The following is a 27,954-nucleotide window of genomic DNA, read 5'->3' on the forward strand; positions in this document are numbered from 1 at the left end:
ATAGTTTATTGTGGCAAGTAATTTCTTTATGATTCAACGTCGTAATAATAATACGTAATAATAATAATAGTATTATATTCGTCGACCAACATGTGATTATTATTATATTATTATTAATTAGACGAGCGTAATGAAACCGCACCATATAAATTAAACCGCCTAACGCAAAATTGGTTTGACCTTTCACATTTTTGTACTGTGTTTTCGAAATATATTTAGAAATTGAACGATCTTTTCACTTATAGATATGAAATTTTCGGTACATGTAGGAGAAGGGTGTACAAAATGGCATAGTGTTTAGTTTAATGAAAAAAAGAATATCAAAACGTATAATTTATTATAAAAACGGAGCACGAATAAAGTAAAACTACAAAAATAAGAAGTAAAAACGTGTAGTTAGAAATCATTTCACCCCTCCGGTTGTACAAAATGGCAAACGACATAAATATTTGTCAAAAATAGAAACAAAAATATATTATCAAATAAAAATTTCATATTTTGACATTCAATTTCCACTGGAAAAGTAGTCATAAATCTTCCAAGATGTTTATCTCCGTTTTTATTGTTTTATTTCTATTTAAAAAATGCCTTCTTTAAGTTCTTCCATTCATTTTCACAGCTAAAACTGCCTGATTTATTTTCATTGTATCCCATGTCTCTTACAGAGTTTTACGTAGGTAATTTCGGAACATAATCTTTCAGAAACAATAAAATCATAAATCACATAATATGCCGTTTTAGCCTACCATAATGTATGCCATTTTATCCCAATCAAATGAATTTGGCAAATTCGTTAAAAAAAAATGCAGTTTACACTTCAGTAATTATGATAAATTTACATCGTACATGAACACTAATAACGGCTACTTAAGCTGGTTTATATATATATAGATTTAATAATATAAAATACATGTAATATTACCTTTTGTCGACAAGCTGCAAAAATATTCGTTTGGTTCACAAATCTTTCGACTGTATCTTCTTGTACGGCTGTTTTGAGTAAACTCAATGTGGCTGAATATTTAAAAGAAGGGTCATGCATTGTTCCTGAGCTAGTTGCATCATGTTAGACTGCACCATTTCGCCAGTAGAGCAAAAGTTTATTTTTCCCCACTGTGCCATTTTGAACACATTTCCCCTACTATGAATGATAGACTATTAATCCTTACAGCGCTGACAGCACAGCTGTTGTATCCTCATTTGGTGGCCATTATATATAATTAGCATGCTATTTAAACATGGTATTTAAATAGTAATTAAATGTTCCGCGGTGAAGCGATTAAACGTAATAATTAACTCAAATAATATAATTTTGCACTTGTGGCGGTTTAGTTGTGATGGTGCGATATGAATTCAGTGGCTGCCATAGCCACTGCAGTGTAGAGTGGCTGGATTCTTCGGTGGCTCGACACCGGAATCCCGTCTGTGAGAGCTCTAAATGGGAGCGTTCAGACGGAAGACACCCGTATCGCACTTTTTTTAAGCCACCTGTGTGGCGGAGATTCCGCATTTACACATAACTAAATGGGAGCGTTCAGACGGAAGATACTCGTGTTTACTAGAATCGCACACTTTTCCTTTGCCCGCCACAATGTCAAGCCGCTCGAACTCATTATTATTTGCAAACGCGGTTTTTATTACCTTTTTTTATTCACTGCCTCGGTCGAAACTCCGGCCATCGTAATAATAATAATAATTAATACAAAGACCGCTTTGATACGGCGACATGTGTGCTATTATTATTATTGAAATTGCATTTATCATTGAAACATAATTAATATTAATAGGCATGTTTTTTAGCTTAATAGAAATTTCTTCAAAATAAAATGCATAAATGAAAACAGTGTTTCATACTGATCCAGATTCTGAAAAAAAAAATATATTATTCTGTTTTCAATAAAAAAGACAATTTACAGATGGTGGTGTTGGTGAGAAAATTTCTTACGATCGATTTGATGAAATTCATTATTGACAATAGTTTATAATCAAATAGATCAGTTTGGTCGAGCATCTTCAAAATACCTACTTAAGTAGGTATGTAAAGAAATAAATACTAACAAATTTTTCTCTCGATGTATTTACCATACTTTGTCGTGTAATTATTTTTATTGCTGAAGCCAGGTCTAATTACCTATTGTCTTTTCATTGAACTCCTCGGCGCTATTTATTTTGTAAATTTTAATTTATCATTGACGCATAATTAATATTAATAGGCATCTAAAATATCTAAAATTATGTGATTAAATTATAGGTACACAACTTTGGATATTTTATAGATAGGAAATATATTTTTTTATTATTTGGTTAGGATGGGAATAATGAAGTTTGTATTTATCGAGCGTTCATCACTTTCAATGTACAATACAAAATTTGTCATTGATAGGGAACCTTTTTTTTAACATACGGTAGGTGAATTTTAAACACAGCAAATTTTTCTATGATAAAATTAGGCAATCTCATAATGTATATAAATAAGTACAAATATCACCAACAAGTTAATATTAATTTAAGTAAACAATCGAAACCGACGTTCTCTATAATTTTTTTTTATTCAATAATATGTACCTATATTTTTTACTGTCATTCAATTGAAAATTTACGCTAGGATAAAAGCGCTTGTATATCAAAATTATGAAATAAAATGTGGAAAAAGTAAAAAAAATAAAAACCTTTTATTTTCTAAAAGTGTTTTTTGAATGAAATATGTAGGAAGGTACCTGCCGTTGCATGTCATGAATCATGTGTCTTTCCACGTTATATATATTTAAATCAAATAATAATACCTCAGTAGCGAAGGGTGGAGGTAGGCTGTTAAGATCCACTATATATAGTGCACACTAAACTTTATCAGGTATTAGTATTTTTTCATTGAAATAACACCACAATTTACAAAAGCTGTTGTTTCGTTTTTTTAATTCAATTAAACCCTGCGAAACCAAGCCATAATAGATAATAGTAAAAAAATACCTATCTATAAAATATCTAAAATTATGCAATTAAACCATACATAACTTTGAATATTTTAAAGATAGAATAATTTTTTTTTAATCTTTTATAGTTTGGTTTAGACAAGACTGAATGAATTAAAAAAAAAACAACCAACAAAATGTGTAATGATATTTATTCTTAATCCAACGAAAACAAATAAGTATGAATGAAAAGGTATGCACAATTTTGTCGTAACGCCCAAAATATACCAAAATTAGTATGGTTTGGTTTAGGCAGGGTTTAATTGATTTTAAAAATCTAACCAATAATATCTGTAAATTGTTCAATAAAAACAAATACGTATGACTAAAAAAGTTTAATGTTCACTAATTATGGCGGATCTTAACAGCCTACCTTCACCCTTCGCTCCTGTAATACCTAAATACATGATTGAATAGAACGGGCGTGTGTTCTTTTAGAAATGAACGTTAGCCTGCATTTTATCTACTTAAGGTCTTATAACTAATTTAATCACGGTAAGTGGTATAGTGTGACATTTCGGATTAGTAGATATAAAATATTCTAAATCTAAATAAATTAACGTTTAGTTTATTTTAGTTAGTTATAGTATTACTTTGGGTATATATTAGTTGGTATTTGTATGTATCTATATTAGTTAAAGGTACCTGCGAAAAAGCTATTAGATATAATTTAATTATTAAACAACGTATTCTATACGCATTGTATAAAATAAATGGTTTGTTAAAGCTGCATCGACTAAAGAACATAGTTTATTGCGGCAAGTAATTTCTTTATGATTCAACGTCGTAATAATAATACGTAATAATAATAATAGTATTGTATTCGTCGACCAACATGTGATTATTATTATATTATTATTAATTAGACGAGCGTAATGAAACCGCACCATTTAAATTAAACCGCCTAACGCAAAATTGGTTTTACCTTTCACATTTTTGTACTGTGTTTTCGAAATATATTTAGAAATTGAACGATCTTTTGACTTATAGATATGAAATTGTAGGAGAAGGGTGTACAAAATGGCATAGTGTTTAGTTTAATGAAAAAAAGAATATCAAAACGTATAATTTATTATAAAAACGGAGCACGAATAAAGTAAAACTACTTTAAAAATAAGAAGTAAAAACGTGTAGTTAAAAATCATTTCACCCCTCCGGTTGTACAAAATGGCAAACGACATAAATATTTGTCAAAAATAGAAACAAAAATATATTATCAAATAAAAATTTCATATTTTGACATTCAATTTCCACTGGAAAAGTAGTCATAAATCTTCCAAGATGTTTATCTCCGTTTTTATTGTTTTATTTCTATTTAAAAAATGCCTTCTTTAAGTTCTTCCATTCATTTTCACAGCTAAAACTGCCTGATTTATTTTCATTGTATCCCATGTCTCTTACAGAGTTTTACGTAGGTAATTTCGGAACATAATCTTTCAGAAACAATAAAATCATAAATCACATAATATGCCGTTTTAGCCTACCATAATGTATGCCATTTTATCCCAATCAAATGAATTTGGCAAATTCGTTTAAAAAAATGCAGTTTACACTTCAGTAATTATGATAAATTTACATCGTACATGAACACTAATAACGGCTACTTAAGCTGGTTTATATATATATATATATAGATTTAATAATATAAAATACATGTAATATTACCTTTTGTCGACAAGCTGCAAAAATATTCGTTTGGTTCACAAATCTTTCCACTGTATCTTCTTGTACGGCTGTTTTGAGTAAACTCAATATGGCTGAATATTTAAAAGAAGGGTCATGCATTGTTACTCAGCTAGTTGCATCATGTTAGACTGCACCATTTCGCCAGTAGAGCAAAAGTTTATTTTTCCCCACTGTGCCATTTTGAACACATTTCCCCTACTATGAATGATAGACTATTAATCCTTACAGCGCTGACAGCACAGCTGTTGTATCCTCATTTGGTGGCCATTATATATAATTAGCATGTTATATAAACGTGGTATTTAAATAGTAATTAAATGTTCCGCGGTGAAGCGATTAAACGTAATAATTAACTCAAATCATATAATTTTGCACTTGTGGCGGTTTAGTTGTGATGGTGCGATATGAATTCAGTGGCTGCCATAGCCACTGCAGTGTAGAGTGGCTGGATTCTTCGGTGGCTCGACACCGGAATCCCGTCTGTGAGAGCTCTAATTTGTTACTTGCGACACCGGCTGTTTTTTTCTTCAAACTAAAATCCGTACTCGAATGGTGTGCGGAGGGTACATTAGGTTACATGTGTTTTGACTTGTTCCATTCGAGAAGCTTAAATCTGCGACCTAGCTAAGACAAGCTCTAATGTTCTTCTTAAACAATGACGTAAGTATAAATAAAGATAAACGTAACTTTACTTATAATGCGCGTTCAAAATACGCCTCAAAAAGTTATTTTTTGCACTCAAAATTTCCACCACGTCTAGCTTGCTTCTTTTTCGTCATGCTATTTGCATTCTTAGTTGCATATGATTACAACGATGACATACATTTTAAAAAGTGTTTTGGTCTACAAAACTACTGTCCCATTCATAGGACCTCTCCCCTATTTTCATTTGCTTGAATTTTTCGATAAATTTCTTACGAACCATATAAAATGGAAAGCATAAGTATTTACTTATCTTGTTATAATATAAAAATACCAGTTCGCGATGAAAATTCATGTCTCAATAATGCGAAGCTCCTACCCGTAATAATAATATGGCACTCTCGCTTTCAAAACAAGTGCCTACCTAAGTATACATAATAATATAATAGGTCCGCCTTCCTTCAGTAAATTAGGTAATGCGGTAATTCAGTTGACAGCTCTCCACCAATCGGGTAGCACGCGTTGATTTTTTTTTCGATTCGATATAAAATTTCGCGAAGATAACAACATTTACTGTTTTGATAAAAAAAAATGTTATAATATCCATCTTTGATTTAGTGTAAAAATAAAATATTAATATTCCCATCTACGTAAATAATAAGTACTTCCTAATCACGTGAATTCAGTCATGATTCTACGATTTCACGTGAGTGCAAGAATTAATGTAAATATATCTAGTTCTTCATAATAGTATGTTATATTATTATTGTGCTCCGACATAAACAAAATAATAAAGACCTCATGTTCTCAAATTAACTAGCGTTTCCCAATTAATTTTGGTCATGGAACCCTTTTATATTTTTTATGACGTGACAGAACCACTTAAATTAATATTATACTTATCAATTATCATGTAAAGGCGTTGCGATTTTAGTTTCTAGTTCTTGTTAGATTATTCTAAAAACTCCATAAGTTATTAAAAAATGAGATCCAAAACTGCAACTAGAAAGAACACTCGGTCTTAATCATGCATATAACGAGGCCCTACGTTTGGACGTAAAGTATCAACAATTATTTACTCCTAGTTATGTCTCAGGTGCAGTTACCCAATACTGAGGTCGCCATACACTCAATAATGTCATTTGATCGGTAAAGTAACGAAAAAATATAAATATACCTAATATACTAAAGAGACAGGGAAAATATTTTCTATTAAAAAAGTTAACATTTTCCCCCTTGGAAGGTTATCATTAGCATCGTTTGTTATTATGGCACTACAATCGCTGGCAGGTCTTGGTCTCCTACATAAAAATCGATCCTGGACGACCCAGCGCCAAGGCTTTCCACAACTTTTCCTTGATGCGTACTTCATCTCCGCAAGATAATAATATGAAACTTTGTAGATATACCTAACTACGAATCGACATCTATGGTCCAGTGACTATGCCAATAACTCTTTCGGCATTTCAGGAATTTACCTCATGATGCCACTAGGCTTCTGATGTTGATGTTGTTCTGTCTTTGTTGTTGGTTTTTGAGTAGATTGAGACCTACTTTATAGTACATAAAGATAATTTTTGTGATTGTGGCATTCTCATAATATTCAAGGTTTTTATTTATATCAAAGTTATCAGCTTTTTTTAATATTCGCTGTAGGTATTCGCCAATATACCTTGAATATTCGCAGCAGGCAGAATTTCCGCATCTAATCATAATAAATAATTATTTTTTCAATATTATTTTCAATCCAGAGCATTGACCCAGTGGCTGATAACTAGTTATTCCTTGTAAGACTATGTTAAGATAACCGTAGATAACCTACTTACTACGCTTTGAAACGGGAACGGTGATTTACCCTTTATACTTCGATGTCTACCTTTTAATATTGAGTATATAATTTAATATGGAAACAAAGAAACGCATTTGTTTTTCTAATATAAAACCGATGACATATTTAAATAATTAATATAACATTTATAACCTACAGAGAATATTATAGATTGGATATTATTAATTCCGTGTATGACAATATGATCTGCCAGTAGAAAATGTGACTGATAAAAACTGATAATAAATCAATCATTACTTACCTTCATAGAATAGATGTGACATGTAATCTTATCTAACTAAATGCACATTTTTTGGCATTTCCAATGAAGTACCTAAGTAAACATGTACATAACTTTGGTATTACCTACCCTGATTCAATTGAAAGCGTTTGGCGTCAATCCATAATACGTACATACTCAATGATGGAATTCGCACCGGTGTCTTAAAATTTCCTGAGTTCGCCGAGTCACCCCGGAAGAACCAGACCATGTACGATATAAATTGAATATTTCACAGAACCACCATTCAGTCTTACCCGATTGTAACTGAAAACAGTCATGGTCTGCCATTATATGTAGGTACATTTAATGGAACATATTATTATTATTTCAAATCTGCCTGGCGCATACTAACCCAACTAACAATTAATTCAAAATTCGCGCCAAACAAATTCAAAAAAATTAGCTAATTTTCTAAGTTCCTACCGCTCAAATAGAGCTTAAATTGTAGGCATTAGATTCGCAGTGGTCTTGGCACTGATGATATCTCCGGACATGTCGATTGTTGCTGAAAATTTGGAGATTTATGGAATTCTTCGAAGCCAGTCTTGGAATATTTATTAATAACCTTGTTGTATCTTAGAAAACCGTTGAGGAATTTTGTGTGAATTCAATAAATAATTGTGTAAAACAGTGGTTTCCAAAGCGTGCGCTGAGGCGACTCGGAATTTTCCAATATTTTTACTAAAATGAAACTTACATAGTTTTAACCTTTTAATACTTACAGTTGTGCGCAAAATAACTCCTCGCAAGCCCTGTTACATACCCAGAAACAAAATCAGACCTTTCACCATACACGTCAATGGGTCGGGTAAAGTCAGAGCGGAACAAAGTATGAAATTTAACATGGAAAAACGAAAATCAACATAAAAAGGGAAACGAGAGAATATCCACATATTTGTGGATTTTATTGTATAACCTAACTCAACTTCACCACACCAACATAAATGCAACTGTTGGATATATTTTACTGGGCGTTATGGAAAAATCCTATTGCGCCGAGGATGCTCCGAACTAAAAATGTTTGGGAACACTTGGTAAAATATATGTATATATATTTCATTACGAAATCAACATCAATGATTTCCACGACTGCCAGGAAAATGTTCTGAGAAATAGACACAAATACGCTAAAAATATACTCAGTACCTACAGAGATATTTTTGCATACCTACTGTTACAGTTAGTTTTATAAAATGATTCTTAATATTCAAATTAAAGAAGCCGACCAATGTAAATGTGATAATTTGATGTCCATCGCTGAATGTCTTATTTTATTAATTAAAAATATATGTTGGCGGTCAAAATTTGCATTTAACATGAAAACAAAAGACTATGCATCCATTTTTGGAAAGTGTGAAATCGATTCAACCACAGAGGCATCAGCAGTGTCGACAATTTTAATGATTAGTAATTACAATGCACTTACAATTATAATGCATATCGAAATAATATCGTTACCAGTGCGACATTAATTAGAGAATCATTTGTTAGTCAGCAAGACTTTATTGAGATTAAAAGAGAGTTTATTACAAATATTAATTACACAATGACTAATGTTACATGTAGATAAATTACCATCGAACAAATATTGGTATAACGCCATGATCCAGTAAGGTAAAAGCAGGTGTGTGGCGTCGAACTCATTTTTATTAAGAAAATATTTTATAATCGATTGGTAATTCTATTAGAAATGTCTAACTATTTTTTTGTTAAATTGGTACAAGTCAGAGTCAGTTTTTTTAAACGACTCAACAACCCTTGATAAACGTCACGTAGTTTTCGTAAGTTTTCCCTGCGCATCTATTCTATACAGGCTACTATCGGTGGCTGTCGAGGGTGGTTTATCATATTTATGTATTGAGGTTTTTATAATTGTTAGAATAAGTTAGCCGTCTAAACTGTCAAAACTGTCAATCTCGCTCTAAAAGTTAACACAGCCAAGAAAGGTGCTGTTAAAACATAACACTTGTTGTAACAATTATAATACCGGTACTGTTCGGTTATACCGGAGGCAGCGGAAAACGCATTTTGAAAATAGCCGATAAACTGGATTATTTGTTAGGTTAACCTAACCAAACCTAACCTAACCTAACCTAACCTAACCTAACCTAACCCAACCTAACCGAACCTAAACTAACCCAAACTAACAAATAATCCAGTTTATCGACTATTTTCAAAATGCGTTTTCCGCTGCCTCCGGTATAACCGAACAGTACCATAATACCTCAACACATAAATGTGATAAACTACCCTCGATAGCCGCCAATAGCAGCCTTGTGTATGGAATAGATGCGCCGAGATCTATAAAAAATTCTAATAATATTACGGCAATTTTGGGCTGGCACCCGGACGGCAACTACCCTTGATACGTTCCTGATCAAACCACAACGCTATCTGGGAAAAACTGTCATGATACCAACGTTTCATCGCGTCATACGGAAGCAAAACTATAAATACTTACTATTATTAAGTAGGGGTGATGTTTAGAAATTCGTTTTGACATAATTTACTTTGTGTCTTTTGCTGATGCTGCTTGTCCAGTGAAGTAGTCTCGACTCTTAGTTGAACCACTTTGCAACCGCTTCATTGATAAATTACAATGGCCGTAGTAAAAAAAATCTAACTTTCACCGTTGGTTCCCTCGGCATTAATCTCCCTTTGAGGGCTCAACACAATAATATTCGGTAAGTATGCCTGCCCTATAATATTCATGTAAGTACTTACAATACATTTTTAGTAGGTACATATTTACATACTATGGCCGACAATATTATCTTCTACAATCTAGAATTGATATTAAGTTGTAAAATTAAATTAATATACAATTGCTACATTGGTACTACGTATAGGTAACAAATTTTAACAAGTCAAATTATTAATGTATCAGTGTTGTTATCAATATAATTTCAGTTTCATCTACAAATTGACACGCATAAAACATAATACCTACGTATACCTACGTCATACGATATGTTCATAGTGTGATATAAACAATAATCAATAATTTTATTGTATTATTAATTTTATTTCGTCACCTACTATAAACTGTCAAGAATTAATTTTTTTTATCGTACTTTTTTCCACAAATTTTAAATTTGACACAAGATCGATTACTTGGAAACGGAAATTTTTATTAATAATTTGTACATAATTACTTACTTATAGGTAATTAAATTTACTGGTATTGTGTCAAATTAAAAATTGTGGAAGAGATACGAAAATTTGCAGTTGATTTTTTTTCGGAAAAAAATGACTAGTTATTAAGTATAAAATATGAGAAGGTAGTAGACACAAAAAAGGATAGGTAACTTCACATTTCAATATTAGTGAGAAATTATTTTTTTGCATGTAAAGCGAAACTGGTTGAATTTAACTTTTAACGTTAGTTTTTTTTTCTATCGTAAGTATTTTATTTTCAAACTAAAACAATATGTATATTTATTTTAGCTGATTAATCCTTTTCTGCAATAAATCCATGAAAAATAAAATTAAAAAAATTAAACATATCCACCTTTATTAAGTAATTATGACTCTTTCGTGTGATTTTGAAAGCAATAACCATTAAATATTATTTGAAATTGCTCATAGAATATGGACGTATTTGCTTGCTGGATTTTGGCCATATGTGTGAAATATCGGTTTTGTATTATTAAACGTCTCACATTTACGATAGCAAGTACTTGTAGTACCTACCTACTTATCCACCGAAGCAATACTATAATTTTATCAGAAATATTACTTACTTGGGTTATTATCTTTTATATAAATTGATGTCATTGTCATGAGAAAAAAATCCCTTAAATCCGAATAGAAAAGGAAAAAATTCGATTGGAGTGAGAATATTTTTTTATGTCTCAACTTTGACTAATAGGATAATTAATTGTCGATTGACTCCTCAGAAGAACACTTCTGTTCTTCTTCTGAATTTTAAATTATTAGGCAAGTAGGTACACACATACATTGTTTTTTTTAAGAATTTTAGTGACTATATCGTTGTATTTTATAAAATATATTGATATTATAATGAAGTAAATAGTCAGCTTTTGTAGGTTGAATAGCATACCTATAGTATTAAGTTTCAGTAGGTATTCAAGTGCTAGAAATCACCTGAATATTTTCTGGATATTTTTGGCACCGAAACCTTGCCCCGTTTCGTGAAAATTTCATCGGAAATTGCTGTCGGTTCGCTGAAATGTCAACAATCAATCAATTTTCGGAAACAAAATAAGTTACGCTACGTGTCCATTCACCTTCGTTATTTATCCATATCGCACGAAAAAAACTACTGTCACTGTTTAATTTACTGATTGATCACAGTAGGTAATATTATAATTTGACAGTTATATTTTTATGCCATCCTCTATTCACTGTTGGAAGGCAGCGGCCAGACGCTGTAGTGGGCGGACAGCTTAAGTCCTTTAATAGCGGTATAGTTCTGATGGTAATGCCTCCGATCAGCTTGATGGATGGATTGGAGGCAGTCATCGAGTAAATACATACAAAGAGAAATATTATGCATGTGATCCGTAACTTACATTTAACTACAATTGAAAATTTTGAACCTAATATCACCTTTCTCGCTGTGTACAACAACTGAGCATTGAATTTAAAAGCGATACAATTTACAGAACGTAAAATATTTTACTTCCTTATTAAAAATATTTCACTTAAAAAGACAACTTGCACTAAAATAGATATTTAACAAAAAAGGTTATGCTGAACCGGGGTTCGCATCGCTAAAAAATGAGGCTACGTTAGCTGCATTTCTTATCCGCTAAGCCGTTTAGCTGATGTGCGTAAAATAATATAAATTAAACATAAACATAGGTAGGCTCTATTCAATTGTATAAGCCTCATCCGTTTCATACAATATTGAATCAGACAGTTGACTGGTCTCAAGGACAAACACCAACATAGTACATATTAAGAAAAACTTTGGATTACAGCAAGCCTTTGATAGCATGTTTATTTTGAATCGTATTTGAAACGAATGGCTCTGTTGATTAGGGAATAAATATATCTTTTCACGGTTGGTATTTCTTTTACCTATGAAATGTTTTTCGGTTATTTATTATATTTATTAAGAAGGTAGGCTCTAACTAAATAATCGCCAAGTAAGGAGTCTTCGCCACTGCAGTATTGATATATCACGATTAGTAAGTTGTAACATGAGTATCAAGAAATCTACTAATTCACTATGTATGTGCCTACCTAAATCTAAAATATAGTGAATCCGACATGCATTTGTGCAGAGCAGTGTAATATTCGTATTATTCTAAATCTAGTAGGTACCTACTTCACTTAATGTGATTCGAGCGGAAGTCCACTGATTGGACAATGTTTCTCTGCGTGCGTGTAGTTAGTGGAGAATTAAGTTGCATTATTATTTATTACTATATTATAATATGTGATGTCTAATTTTAATCGTTTAATATATTTTGAAGAAAACCTGAGAAATAATTTCAATGTAGATATAATCCTTTATACAACACTCCAAGACCCCAACGTGCTAGTTTTTGCGTATACTTCGAAGTTCGAATGTAATATGGCAAACTATTTCTAGTAATACTTACTACTAATTTCTACGAAGTTAATATTATTTCCTTTTGAACACGCTAATTAAATGAACGAAATATGCAATCGAAAATCTTCATCTACTCAGTACTGCGAACAAGTTGCCGCATTGCATTCGAAGTACCTACAAGCAATAACTAGCACTACGATCAACTCTAATTTTCTGGTCCGACAGGTGAGGTATTACGTAACTATCAATTTTGATAGATAATTCTTTACAAATTCTAAAAAGAGTAATTTAAAAAATAATTCCCCTTGTGGATAATGAAATGAACGTAATAAATACCTACATGATAAATACAGTTAGAGTTGGGTTTCGGGAATTTCCCGACGGGAATTCTCGAGAAATTTTCGAGATAGTCCATCCCGAATCTCGAGAATTGAAATTTTTAATGTTTCGGGAAATCCTGTATATCGGGAATCTTTTCTCGAGATTCGGAATTTCTTTATTATCAAATATTAATTGAAAAAACGATTTTTTTTAATTGAAATAAATTAACAAAAATTGAGTTCAAGTGTGTGCGATCGTGTGATGTTAGTTCAACACAATTATAAGGGGCCATCCATGGACTGAACCCGTATGCGGTTTAGAACCGTGTGACATACTAAACTTATGATTTCTGTTCATGAAAATATGTTTTTATTAACTTTTTAAGTGTAAGTGTATGGTATAAACGGATACGATCAGATTCTTATGATATTATACTTTATCAAAATATATTTCCATGAACAGAAATCATAAGTTTAGTATGGTATACGGTTCTAAACCGCATACGGTTTCAGTCCATGGATGGCCTTCGACTCAAAATGACCGCAATTTTTCAACATCAGGGAATTTTGTGTCCCAAAAGCGTACTCGATTGTCAAACGCAGCCATTGACTGTCAATTCTATTTTAATAAGTAATGTTTTGAATTATTTTTGTTTTCCCATTTCTATTTGTCTGTTTTACACTGATTTTAGGATTTTTTACAGGTTTTTTTTTTAATATCTCGATATCTCGAGAATTCTTTTGTGGAAATCCCAAATCTCGAGAATTCAAAATCACATTTCGGGAAATCTCGAATCTCGAGATTGAAATTTTCTCGGAAAATACCCAACTCTAAATACAGTTACACAACGTTTAAGTTGAATCTAATAACTACCTAACTAGGTAATAAAATTGTACAGTGTTCTGACAATATATTTTTTTCAAATATTGCGAAAAAATAGTTTTATTCTGATAATCTGTAGATACTAATAGGTAATGAAATTGAAATGTGTCTGTTATTTAGAATGATATTATTTGATCATAATATCCATGATAATTAAGCACAAAATATATATTTTTTAATGTGCTAGTCTGTTTGTTCGGTCTCAAAAGGTTCTGAAGATGAATTTAATATAAAACTTTTCTAAAATAACGCACTTGCAACGGTTCGCCGCGAGTTAGTAAAGTGGTCTGATAACAGCGGTGGAATGGTGAGGAGAGGGCATTCGTTGAAGAAGAAAAAATCGAGTCAGTCTGTACTCCTTACATTTGTGTTTAGTATTTGACGCAAATGAAGTCGCCGGCTATCGCTAGTTATAATAATAAAAAAATAATAATATGTCCATAACAAATATGGTCATGGTTAGATTATTCTCTTGTCTATCATTTTAAATCTGTCATACTTGCCAACGTCAGAATTAATAATATTTTACTAGATTGTAGCTGTAAATCTAACAAGGCCAATTATTGCTGTCATTTTTCTGTTAATACTATTTTTTCATTGAGTTTTTTAAATTGTCTTTAATTAATTGGAATTTAAAATGGACCGCCTGTAGGTACATCTTTATAAAAACGATGCAATAACTTACAAGACCATCTCACAGATACTTATAGAAAATATCTCAAAATCCAAATCGCGTTATAACAATTTGTTTACTATGTGGAACGCTCATCCATGGATGTACAATAATAATATCTAAAACGAACTTATAATATCTTAGGATCGTGCCTAAAGAAAAATATTGTCTTAAGCCCTAATAAAATATTGCCTTAAGTATTATTTCCACAATTAATAATAATTATTAATGAAGTTATCCAAATGGCCAGTATTTCGTGCTTTGCAAAATATTCCCTATTAATTTAAGGAACCACCACAACATAATTATACTTTGCAAGTATAATTTAATTAATAGGCACTCGTAGGTAGGTACCTAACTATTTTTCAGTACGTAATGCTAATGACAGCAACGATATTTGCATTTTTTTGTTCATAGGTGATAGACTTCAGAATATGTTTTTAATTGGAGAACTCGTGCGCAATTCTGGGCTCATTTTATTAATATTATAAGTAAAATTATAGATAAGACTGTTTAGGTACCTATATATTTATTAATTAATAACTTTTCTCTTTTTCAGATCTGTTGAAGACAAGTCTCCATCCTGAATAATTGGAGTGCTATCTAAAAATAATAACTATTAAATCTCACGTAATATTAATGACGTCATTAATAAATACCAAAATAATATACAAAAAACTGCATACTTACTTAAGTTAATTGTAAGCGTTATAAAAATACTTCATTTTACAAACCTTTAGATGTAAATCATCTGATAAAATACTGCTAATCAAATCAACCTTGGGATGCATTAAAAATATTTTGATCTAAAAAATCCAAGAAAATATTTCTTACGTATTTACTAAAGTATTATCTTTTTTCGTACGCGTATTTTTATTAGACTTTGACATTTTATCTAGTATTATTTTTTTTACATTTTTCTTCCATTACTCGCTTTAAATCCATCTTGTTGTGATTTTTAAACAATTACCAATTCTTTATCAGTAGATTTTTAAATCTCTTTAATCCTTAATAATAAATTTATAATAGATGTTTGATGTTTTATTGATAAATGTTAAAAACTAATTAGCAATGCTAAGATCGTATGCCAGTGAATGACTTCATATTCTTACCTTGGAAGCCGTATTTTGTATGTCACAAGTAAACTGCAACCACTGTTTTGACCTCATTATCTATATACATAACTAACCACATACTTCGAATTAAATATATTGACATGAAGAAATAACTTATCCATCAAAATTTATATTTTAAAAAAAATGTGATTAATTTTTCCAAATATTAACATAGTCATACTCGTGTCTGATTGGAACATTATAATAATACATCTAATATTAGTAATCCCTATTATACGTTTTACTTACAAAACACTATTAGGTGTTTTATGATAATAAGAATAGTGTTGACTTGTCGTGTTTAATAACTTTAATATAAGTGTCTTTTTGTAAAGAATTTTCTCTTTTTATTATACATACAGTCCAACTGAAATTCGTGTTTATTCTGTGAGTTGAGTTTGAGTTTAATAGGGACGAAGAACGTCCAATGAATGTTAAGTGGTAGTAATTTTTTAAACTACAAAATATATCTAAAATCAACACTGTTCATTTGACGGCTCCGCTGTAGCCTTGAATATTTAAATTTTAACCGACGAAAGCCACACATAAATCACCATGTTTTCGTGGAGTTTCGTGCTATATTCGCTGGCCATCCTCTTCGCAGCCTACATCATCAAACAGCTCCTCTCGCGGGAAGACAACTACATAAAGTTCCAGTCCAAGTTCTTCATCTTTTACTTCCTGACGTCGTGTGTGGCTGTCGTATGCATACCGCTATTCATGCTCAACCCCAGGAACGTCAAAAACTGCCTGTAAGTTTCACATTTTACTCCTTTTAATAGTGCCTGCTGAAGCTTCTTTATCAAGGATAAGTAAACGCATTTATTTTGTTATGCAAATTGGTAGAATGACATGTGGAGACAACTAGTTTGACTCTGTGCTTGTAAGTTCTTAACCGATGACGGTGGTTTTGCCTTGTATGGGCTAATAGTATCTTACACTTGATTTTGTACCGATTTGTAAGACAGCAAACAAGTCATCCTCTGTGATAGGGAAAGGGAATCCAATCCCGAGCCAAAATTGTGATCCCTGGATTTCGGGATTACAATTTGACGATCCCGGGACTAGTCGAAGGATTGGCATTTTTTTCGATAGTTAAGGGGGGACATGCTCATCGTAGGTCAAAATTGAGTTTTTTTTGTATTATCAAACCATGATCCTGGACATTTCTTAAACGTTGTAGATAATCTATTTATACAATTTTGAAGCCTTATTATCCTTTATATTTATTTTAAATATTTGATGACTGCATAAAGTATTTTTATTACATAAATAATATTCTTTTAAACCTCTCGCTCTAATGTTTTAGAATATAGTCATATTTCGGTACATGAATGTGCAGTGGTGTTAAGATTTTTTTACATTTATTAATTATTAAACGCATTTATAAAACCATTAGTATAATTAATGACGAGATAATTTTAGTAAAATATTTACGATAAAAAATTATATTGATAATCTCTGTGATCCCAAATTTTACAAGAATTAGGCATTTTATTATTCAAAAAATTGGCAAGATTAACACATTTGAAGATAAGTCTAAAGATACTTATAATAAGCTATATTTTTGACCATTCAAGTGAGATAAATATTTTACGAATAATGATTGCTTTCTAATAATTATTGACCTAAGAATAAGGTAGTGTTTTTTTTAAATACGCCATTTCTTTTGTCATCCCCCAGTGGTTAAGCTACAACATACGGCCGTAGCCATAAATTGACAAACTATAATTAAAGTAGGGAGTAAAATTATATTATCGCGCGTGTTTGAACATGTACCGTTAAAAAAAAATCGGTTAGGTACATGTTCAAACACGCGCGTTAACATCATTTTACTTCCTACTTCAATTATAGTTTGTCAATTTATGGCTATGGCCGTATGTTGTAGCTTAACCACTGGGGAATGCCAAAAGAAATTGCGTATTTCAAAAAAACACTACCTTATTCTTAGGTCAATAATTATTATAAAGCAATCAATATTCGTAGGATGTTTACCACACTTAAATGGTCAAAGACATAGCTTATAATTAGTATCTGTAGAATTATCTTCGAATGTGTTAATCTTGCCGATCTTTTGAATAATATAATGCCTAATTCTTGTAAAATTTGGGATCACAGAGATTATCAATATATTTTTTTATCGTAAATATTTTACTAAAATTATCTCGTCATTAATTATACTAATGGTTTTATAAATGCGTTTAAAAATTAATAAATGTTAAAAATCTTAACACCACTGCACATTCATGTACCGAAATATGACTATATTCTAAAACATTAGAGCGAGAGGTTTAAAAGAATACTATTTTATGTAATAAAAATACTTTATGCAGTCATCAAATGTTTAAAATAAATATAACGGATAATAAGGCTTCAAAATTATATAAATAGATTATCTACAACGTTTAAGGAATGTCCAGGATCATGGTTTGAAAATACAAAAAAAAACTCAATTTTGACCTACGACGAGCATGTCCCCCCTTAATATTAAATTTTTATATATACAAATAACATTGATAAAATCGGTCAAAAATAAGTCTAGTATAATTTATACTATTAAGACATTTATTGTTAATATTGTGTACCTTGGAATTACATACATTTTTCGATTGCGTAAGGCAGCAAAAATGGTTATTCATTGTCCGGTGATTCCCCCTATGACCAGTGGGTCTCCAGAATAGCATTTGCGCAATGGTTCACTTCCTATAAAAATTACATGTATAAAAATATGTACCATGAGAGAGTTGCGCCGCTTAGATCCAAAATAATATGTGGTTTAATATGTCATTGGTGGGTACCCACTTATAATAAAAGCTGGAAAGTTATCTGTCTCGGTGACGCTTAAGGGCGGACGTGCTCACCGTGGGTCAAAATGGAGCTTTTATTATATTTTGAAAGCATGATCCTGGACATTCCTTAAACGTTGTAGATAGGATAATAAGGCTTCAAAATTATATAAATAGATTATCTACAACGTTTAAGGAATGTCCAGGATCATGCTTTGAAAATAGAATAAAAGCTCCATTTTGACCTACGCTGAGCATGTCCCCCCTTAATCTTTGAATTCATATTGCAATGAAGTATAGTTCCCCAAAGATAAATGTATGAAAAATCGTTACGAAAAGAAATTGTCAGTAAAAAATCCATATTGTATAACACTAAAGAATAAATACACCGTGATCGCGTTACCTGCTTATTGATCGCTTGAATAGACGCCGCATTAAAAATTTAGATCAGAATTCGGCAGTTTTCGGCTTTTACTCGCTCTTACTTACACCTGCTTAGCCATTACAAATTAAAGAACTCTTCCTTTTGTTAAAAATACATACAATGTTACAAATTGTTTAGGACGGGGGTGGGGAACCTTTCATGTTGTCCGTGTATGTTAGCTGTAACCGTGTAACCCTGTAACAGTGTAACCTAACAAATTCGCATTATGCGCCGCCTACATGAGGCACCTAGCGAAAAAATTAAAAGCAAGCATTTTGAAACAATAAAATTTATTGATAAATTACATTTTGGAGTGTTTTAATTAATCAATATGTATCTAAAACATTTAAAAGAAAAATTGTATATTCTTTATTTAAAGACTCAAAGTCAAAGATACACTCTCAATTAAAAAAAAATGTTATTTAATACATGGCTCGAAATGACCGGAGCGCACCAGAGCGCCGTTCAGGTTCGTGAAATCGGCAAAATTATCGCTCCATCTCGTGGAAAAAATATTTTGACCGTCTGAGCTTAGATAGTATGTATAATAGAAAATATAACACACTTATTTTTATAAAATTTGATAACTATATAAGTAAATATCTTCAGAAAATTGTCGAGCGCTCCGGTTCGTAAACTTTTCCATTTCGAGCGCTGAAATGGGAATTCGCCTCTTTTTATTTTTTTTTAATTGTGAGTTTATCTTTGACTTCGGGTTCGAATCCCAGATCTGGCAAAAAAAATGTATTTTTTTCAATGTGTATTTGAAACTCGAGTAGGTTGAGCAAGTGGCAATTATTTCTCGAAAAACACAAAATAATGTTGATACAAGCTGCACTCTGCGAAGGCCCATGTTATGATCGTCTTCGGATCGAACATGGTAAAAAAAATTTTAATTAATTCGTAAACATTGTTTCATTTTTTATCTTAATATTATTATATTTTATCATTGACGATTTTGTGGGCCGCATTACTTACTAGCCAGGGCTGCGGGTTGGAGAGCCATGGTTTAGTGAAAACTTTTAAAATACGTCAATTAATAGAATACGGTAGGTACTTTGTGCTCAATCTCATTGAATATAAATTAATGCTTATGTACCTACTCAGTTAAATGCTGCGTAATTGCACTGATTTATCTCTTTCGCAAATACGTAACTCTCACCTATCTCGTTTAGTCTAATGATTGTTTAGCGAAATTTCAAGAATTCCAAATAAAACTTCTTTAAAATGCCTATCAACAGGAAGCAATCGTTTTTATTGTAATTACTAATTATCATAACATATGATATGACATACCTATTATTATTTTGATTGATAAATAAAAAAACTTAAAACATCAATACAGAGATAGACTTTGGTTTGTGATAGATGATTACCACAGACATTTTATTTTATTTGCCAACAAATTTAATATTGTAATACAAAATTACAAACACATATTATTATGTTTTGTCATGCCATGTTATTATTTTTTTCTTCATACTTACTATTTGGGTACTTCTCCTACTTGGTATCAAACTCATAAATAAAGGAATGTTTCCCAAATTGATTAGGTAGGTAATCATCTAGATCAGAGGTTCATAAACGTTTTCGTCAAAAAGGACAATTCTGAAATCAAAAATATTTGGCGGGTCGCCCTTTTGTAAATATTTTCTGTTTTTGAAAAACATAAGGCAAAAGAATAAAAAAATATTTCATTGTGTAAAATTATATTTTTAACTAAATATACATTATTATTACTCTTATTAATATACTACAAAATAATATTTAAATTTGTTCACCAATGTGATTTATGCAATTGTTTATTTCAAACTAAATCCTGCAATCTAGGCTCAAAGTTTGTGGTGTGAATATGCAATATTATAGTCTGTTAATTTTGATCTATTAATGCTCATTGTAGATAATATTTTTTCACAAATATAGGTACTTGCAAATGAAGAAGCTATTTGCTGAGCATGTTTAACTATATTTGGATTATACCTCAAGTGAAAGTCGTTTGTAGAATTCAATTAAATTCTTATCAGGATAAGATCCTTTTGCTTCTATGTTCTCTTGAAAATCTATTAACTCAAACTGCATATTTAATTTTATAGCTAACAACACAATAACTATGGCAGCAGCACACCCATAAAAACCCCCCTCACTACGCACATCTGTATATACAAATATCAAAGTACCTGACAATTCATTCTTGCCAGAGAATATTTAATTTTTAATATTCGATATGAAGAATAAAAAATAATACAGATTTAACATAAATCTCGCGGGACACATAAAAAAATCACAGGGTACACACTTTGTGAACCCCTGATCTATATTCTAGTCATTTAACGTTTATGTCACCAGAATTTTTGAATTTTAGTTCATTATTTCAATGTTTATTTTTCACAATAATTATATCTACCTAGGAAGATACCTATTAAAGATGTTGTTTTGTTTTACTACAGTTAAGTAGGTACTTAAATAAAATATAATTTTTCAACAGTAAAGTACTATTTTTTGTATTAATTTTATTACTGCCAATAATAATTATCTATAACTGCCTGCCATACACAACATTAACCATAATTGATGTGTTGATGATAGTAGTAATACAAGGACCAGTGTAAATCGACTACAAAGATTCAACATAATCATAACATTCTGTGAATGACGCCTCATTCTCAAATTCCTTTATTACTATACCATGAAAAATATTGGTATTTCCGTATTTTTATTATTGTTTTTACTGTTCAAAGGAGGAGAAGTCATGCCAAAACAACCAAAATGTATATGGTTGCTATGTTTAACTGTATTTATATTCTCCTTCAAAGCGGTTTCATGTTTAATCCTGTTAAACGCATAAATATGTATGTGATGAGGTGAAAACTGCACATAATTCAGTTTTCAATTACATGTCACTTGTACTCATTTAATCCTTGGCACATAAATTATTTTAATTTATCTGTAGTTATCTACTTCACATACAAATGTAGTACATTATGTATGCCTTTTCTACCCCCCTCATACTAAGTGATTTTTATATAGATATAGATATACAGTCGAATTTGGTTATTATGAGGAAGATGGGACCGACTGTTCCTCATTACATCCGAGATCTCGCTATGTGCAAAATCATAATAACCGAGTTCGACTGTATATACCTATATATTTTAAATTAAGTATTTAATAGGTAAGTGTGATTTTTATAAATCTTGGATTCTATACAAAACTGGATTTTTGTAAATACATCCTGATCATTTTCACCTTTTCAAACAACTTATTATCTATAACAGCTGAATCTACAGTAGGTATGTTGTATTCGTAATGTTTACACATTATATTCTTATTTCATGAGTGGATATGACTTACAATGACCTTTATTTTGTGTGTATGTAGATATTTTAAATATCCACTCCCTTTATCATAAATACTCCTTGCTAATAGCTGCTTCTCTGCACTATGACTAGAGAGAGTCTAGCCGGGCATGGGCAAAATCTTTATTTTTGATAAGGCCATGGTGAAACAGATAATGTAAATTAGTACTCATCGAAGAGAATATAAATAATATATGTTGCTTGCCTTATTCCTATGCATAAAGCATGGCATTTGTTTTCAACCCTACGCATTCCTGTAAATTGCCGTTCCTACGTAACCACTTTTGTATGATTTTTGTACGTTGCGTATCTTCGATCTAGTATGGCAATAGGTTACGTTCATGTTAGGACTGTACTATTGGGATATAATGGCATAATGTTGCTAGCCTATACAGCATAGGACAATACTAAATATGTAATAACCACCATTGTCTCCTCACAAAGTATTTTTTTGTAAACAATAGATTCTCAACACAATGAGTGAAAAATGTAATAAGTACTCTGCTAGAATTGTAAATTAGTTTGTGTCGTTCATTTTTCAAGGTAAATTTAAATTGTCATATTACGATTATAATAAGCCCAAAGAGTCTTCAAACGAAACTAACGCTGAAATTAAATGGTCTCTGATTCTAAGAAGTCCGTTGAGAACTCATCTACCAAATAAAAAACTTTAAAAGTATCTTTAGAAGGATATCTGCACAGACCTCCCGTACATGGAGTGTTGGAGACAGTCGGCACAAGAGACCTCCACTGGGCATAGAGGGGGTCTAAATACAACTTCTTGCGGTTGTATCGACATGCGACCTTAGTATTATAAAAGGAGTATTTATGTGCACATTTGTAAAAGAATGGCTTTTATAGACTGACAACTATAACTTGAGACACAGTCTTAGTGTTAATGTGGCAATGTGAGTATTGCTGATGTATTCAAGCTCTTAGTTCTACTAACCGACGCACCTCAAGATATATATAAGTTGTCAGTCTGTAACATGGTATTTACAATATTGAAGAGTAACAAAATGCATGATTGAAGATAATTTTAATGCTTTGAAACAAAGTTTTTTGTTGTTAATTCTACAAATTGCGTTTCCGTTACATACTTTAATGCATATTATAATACATTACGTAAATATTAAAAATATCTTATTATTTAACACGCGTTTAAGTTTACCCCATATTTTGTGACTTAAGTACATATTGTTCATATTTCTCTTCCTCTTTTCCAGATATGTATCAGCGCTTATAAAACATATCACGAAGCTGATTGGTCTGGAATGGGAACTGAGGCGAGGACATATTCTGGCAGAAGACAGGGGTGCAATTATTGTTGCCAACCACCAATCCATGATCGATGTGTTAGGTAGGTTTGCATTATTGTCCATTTGAAATTGAATATTTTTGACAGCTGTCAAAAATTTTTCTTGATTAGGATAATACTTCGTAAAATTCCAATTTAAATAAAATATTAGTAATATCAAATTGAAATATCCATGCAGAAAGAAAGACTTACAGAAAGAAACAGGATCTTCTTCTTTATTCACTCTAGTAATTATTTAGGAAAATACCCGCACACTAGGACTCATTATCTATATGAAGAAAACCACAAATATGGTGGTTATATACAGAAGGCCAGATGGATATGTGACTCTTTCAGTGCGCACTAACAGCACTTTTAAGAGGGTCAACAATTTCGTATACCTGGGATCCTTATTAACAGTGAGAGTAACCAATGAATCGAAAGTTAGAGAAGAATAATTCTGCTAAAAAATGTCACTTCTGCTAACAAAGGTGCTACAACCCAAGGTATTAAATCGACATCTGAAATGCATCTTGGACAAAACACTAATAAGTCGTGTAGGTATGTATGGCTCGGACACCTAGTGAATGGTGATGGATCAAAAACATGGAAAAGTGCTGGACTTCGGACCCATCAATGACGCATAGCACGCTGTACAGGAAACTGCATTCGAAAAGCAGACAAAGATGCCGGCTATAAATATTAGTTTATAATTACCGTAATAATGGACGAATCTACAGAATATTCTTTTTCTGTAGCCACCAATTCAATCTCGCTAAAAATGTTGCAGAATCGCCATCAAGTTTTGTATTACTAAAAATTCATAAGACTCCCTCTTGTCATAGTCCAAACTCTTAGATTATAATATTATAAAAAAATTTTCTTTTGTCTAGGGATGTTCAACATTTGGCACGTAATGGATAAATGCGCGAGCATAGCTAAGAAGGAGGTGTTCTACGTGTGGCCATTTGGACTGGCTGCTTATCTTGCCGGGGTGGTATTCATCGACAGGAATAACCCCAAAGAATCATACAAACAACTTGACGTCACCTCTAATCTCATGGTCAATAACAAGGTACGACTTTAATGTGTTCTGCAATGCCCATAGTAGTAACCGTGATGTGTCATGTTTATAACCAAAAATTTGCTATCATATTTTAAACGTGTAAGGGGTATTTTTTTCTTCTCCAGACTAAAGTATGGCTGTTCCCCGAAGGAACCAGAAACAAAAAACGAGGTATTCTCACGTTCCGCCGAGGCGCTTTCAAAATGGCCATTGCTGCACAAGTCCCCATCCTGCCCATTGTCTACTCTCCGTATTATTTCATTAACAGGGATATCCACTTCTTTGGCAAAGGTAATTAATACACTTCGATAGCAAAAAAAAATATGCTTCTTACTTGGTCTAGAACAGCGGTCGGCAAACGGCGGCTCGCAAGCCACATGTGGCTCTTTGGCCCGTTTGGGTGTGGCTCTGCCACAAATGACCACGTACGGGTAAAACAGTGAAAGATAGAACACTCAACATGTCTTCGAATATAACCAACTAGCAAGTCGAAGATCTTAAATTGGTTTCAGCTTTATCGATAGCAGTTGACGAGTCTTGTGACAAATGATACCACAAATTTGTACGATGTATTTCATCTATCTATCTTTGTCAGTCATTGTCATGATTTAATTAAATGGATACCTTATTTACAATTTAATTTTTATCAATAAATAAGATCATTATTAAGAATGATATCACGTTAACAGTATGCCAACCTATATAGTAAGTTTAAGAAATTTGGCTCTCAAAAGAAATCCCATTCGTTGTACTGTTGATATTTGGCTCTGTTGACTAATGAGTTTGCCGACCACTGGTCTAGAACACAGTTTTGCAAAGCTTGAAACCCAAGGCCCAAGTGTATACAAGATTTTTTGCGTTTTTCTTCAAAGTGGCAACTACAAAAAATGTTATTGAACTGCATTTTTAAATGAAAATGATATTGTTTTAATGAACGCGCAATTTTTTGTTATTGATAATTATGTTATTAAAAATCAATTTTTAAATATCAGATGTATGAGAAAATGCTCAGATTTTTAAAACACATAAAACATTAAAAAATCATTTTATTATCAGCTATTTATATGTTAATTCGTATTATAAAATATTAAATTAAAATCAGTAATTCAACAGACTAGGTATATCTTCATAGAATCTAGCCTTTTGTATTTTTATGATCTGACATTCAGAAAAAAAGATGGCGGACCAGTCACAGCCGATCATGAACCGCCTAACAATAGAAAAATATTATTAACATTTTAATATATTATGTAGCAATGTATTGTGCTAGACCTCCATTAAATATTGAAACATAGTAAAATGCATATCTTTGTGTCCTGGATTTATGAAATATTTTTTACAATCTATACATTACTAAACTGATAATCAGATCAGAAGAACATTATTTGAAAGTTGTAATTCTTCCGCCATCATGTTTTATCTTTCACCGAGTATTAACCTTAAATGCTGTAACTGCGCAAAAAACCCATACGCATTTCCTACTTTTTGTCTAATGTAAATTTATATAATAATTGATTTTAATTTCTCTACCCAACGAAGCCAAGTTATATTATCATTCCTGGAGTTGCCAAATCCGTGTATTTTAAAGTAGTATTTTCACTTATGCAATGATCGCATAGAAGATGGGTATCTGAGTTTATTCAACGCATTCAATGCGAGCATCGAATAAGTGAAATTACACCATTCACTTCGACACGTTGATAATCTTTGACTGATCACACCACACTAATTGTGATCTGTCCAATCTTTAAGTCAGTGAAATAAATGTCTGAAAAAGGAAACACAATACATAAAAAAATATTAGTACTTACTATGCCTTCGACAGTTAAGCATTTACTAGAAACTTGCGCACCACTCGTGTAAAAGATTTGATAGAAAGTATGATATGTAAAATTCAACAACATTATCTTATGTCCATAGTTGTAATTAAGATATTTAATTTAACTGTTATAAAATTATTTTATTTTATTTTTTAAGGACGAGTTATTATAACCTGCCTGGACCCGATAGAGACCAAGGGTCTCAGTGACGATGACATGGATGATCTGATGAAGAGGGTCCGGGAGGCTATGCTGGAACACTACACCGAAGTGAGCAAGGAAGTTTTGTCTGCTCTACCATCAGACTACCCACTCACTCCTGAATAAAAACATGACTTCTTAATTAGCTGTAACCATTAACATTCTTAAATTTGTTTTTGGTGAAAGGTGACATCTTATCAAATGAAAAGCTTCATTCTTCATTTATAAATGAGTAAAATATCGAATAGCTTCCTTCTAGACTAGGTGGCTCAATTTTTGTAAAAGTAATTAAGGCCTTGTTAATTCGAAATAGGGAAACAAAAACTAAAAAAAATGGAATTTAGATTTATGAAACATAATATCTGAATTTAAGTAGGCAACTACATTCATTCATCATACAACATTTTTGGAAAAATTGAGTCATCTCAGTGAGATTTACAAAATATCAAAATAGGTTGGGAGAAGTAAGCCGTGTCAATATGTGATAATAATATTATGTCCATTCTTTGAATTTCTATCGAAGTTTAAAATTATTGCTCTTCTGAACAATTTGGAAAAACGAAAAACGCACATATCGTGTTTTGCCATCTTACTACAGATATTATGTACTAAATAATTAAAAAGAAAGAAACATTTTGATTGACATTGAAAACAATAGTTATGGTGGGGTGGTATTGCTAATTTTAATCGATGATCAAAGAATATTAAAAATCTGACACTAAATCAACTGATATCAACAATTTTATTAAAATCAAGTAAAAAAAAATCTTAAAATATGAATCAAGTTGAAATTGTATAGTACAGTTGTTAATTGGGATTAAAATTTTATTCACTAAAATAACACAATAATATAGTACTTACTAATTCTACTTTTTTAATATTTTGGACCGGTTTTGTCCGCTACAGAGAGACATTGTCATTGTCAACCACCATAAATTACAGCGAATTTCGAATTAATGTGGTTTTAATTTCATTGCACCCAGCAATTAAATTTAAAAAAAAAACGACATACTGCTATATGTATTTTTTTTTTTATTCGTGATCAATGATACATATTACGTCACAATAATTATATGTAAAA

At 31.5% G+C, this 27,954-nt stretch overlaps 1 protein-coding gene across 5 annotated transcripts; it reads left to right on the forward strand.

Moving 5' to 3' along the window:
- The first annotated feature begins 5,785 nt into the window (after window positions 1–5,785).
- Window positions 5,786–27,950, forward strand: Agpat1 (1-Acylglycerol-3-phosphate O-acyltransferase 1). Of its 5 annotated transcripts, none has more exons than XM_085947400.1 (6): window positions 5,786–6,003; window positions 15,368–16,675; window positions 23,716–23,849; window positions 24,680–24,861; window positions 24,978–25,143; window positions 26,830–27,950. In XM_085947400.1, exons 2-6 carry the CDS (start codon window positions 16,479–16,481, stop codon window positions 26,997–26,999), a joined length of 849 nt encoding a protein of 282 aa, XP_085803526.1. In that variant the 5' UTR covers window positions 5,786–6,003; window positions 15,368–16,478; the 3' UTR covers window positions 27,000–27,950. The 5 variants fall into 5 exon arrangements, with proteins under 5 accessions (XP_085803526.1, XP_085803529.1, XP_085803530.1 ...); XM_085947403.1 differs by lacking the exon at window positions 5,786–6,003 and having other exon boundaries at window positions 15,389–15,438; window positions 16,286–16,675; window positions 26,830–27,867; XM_085947404.1 differs by lacking the exon at window positions 5,786–6,003 and having other exon boundaries at window positions 15,477–15,509; window positions 16,286–16,675; window positions 26,830–27,867.
- Window positions 27,951–27,954: the final 4 nt, after the last annotated feature.

The sequence above is a fragment of the Rhyacophila brunnea genome, unplaced genomic scaffold (genome assembly GCF_057557595.1).
Source record: "Rhyacophila brunnea isolate RB1 unplaced genomic scaffold, BYU_Rbru_1.0 scaffold_2, whole genome shotgun sequence".
Lineage (NCBI taxonomy): Eukaryota > Metazoa > Arthropoda > Insecta > Trichoptera > Rhyacophilidae > Rhyacophila > Rhyacophila brunnea.

Bases quoted from the DNA above. Each gene is read 5' to 3' on its own strand.
- Agpat1 (XM_085947400.1), top strand. From the start codon at position 16,479: ATGTTTTCGTGGAGTTTCGTGCTATATTCGCTGGCCATCCTCTTCGCA. The intron at 24,862-24,977 runs GTACGACTTTAA...TTTCTTCTCCAG, and splicing joins ATCTCATGGTCAATAACAAG to ACTAAAGTATGGCTGTTCCC. The intron at 25,144-26,829 runs GTAATTAATACA...TTATTTTTTAAG, and splicing joins TATCCACTTCTTTGGCAAAG to GACGAGTTATTATAACCTGC.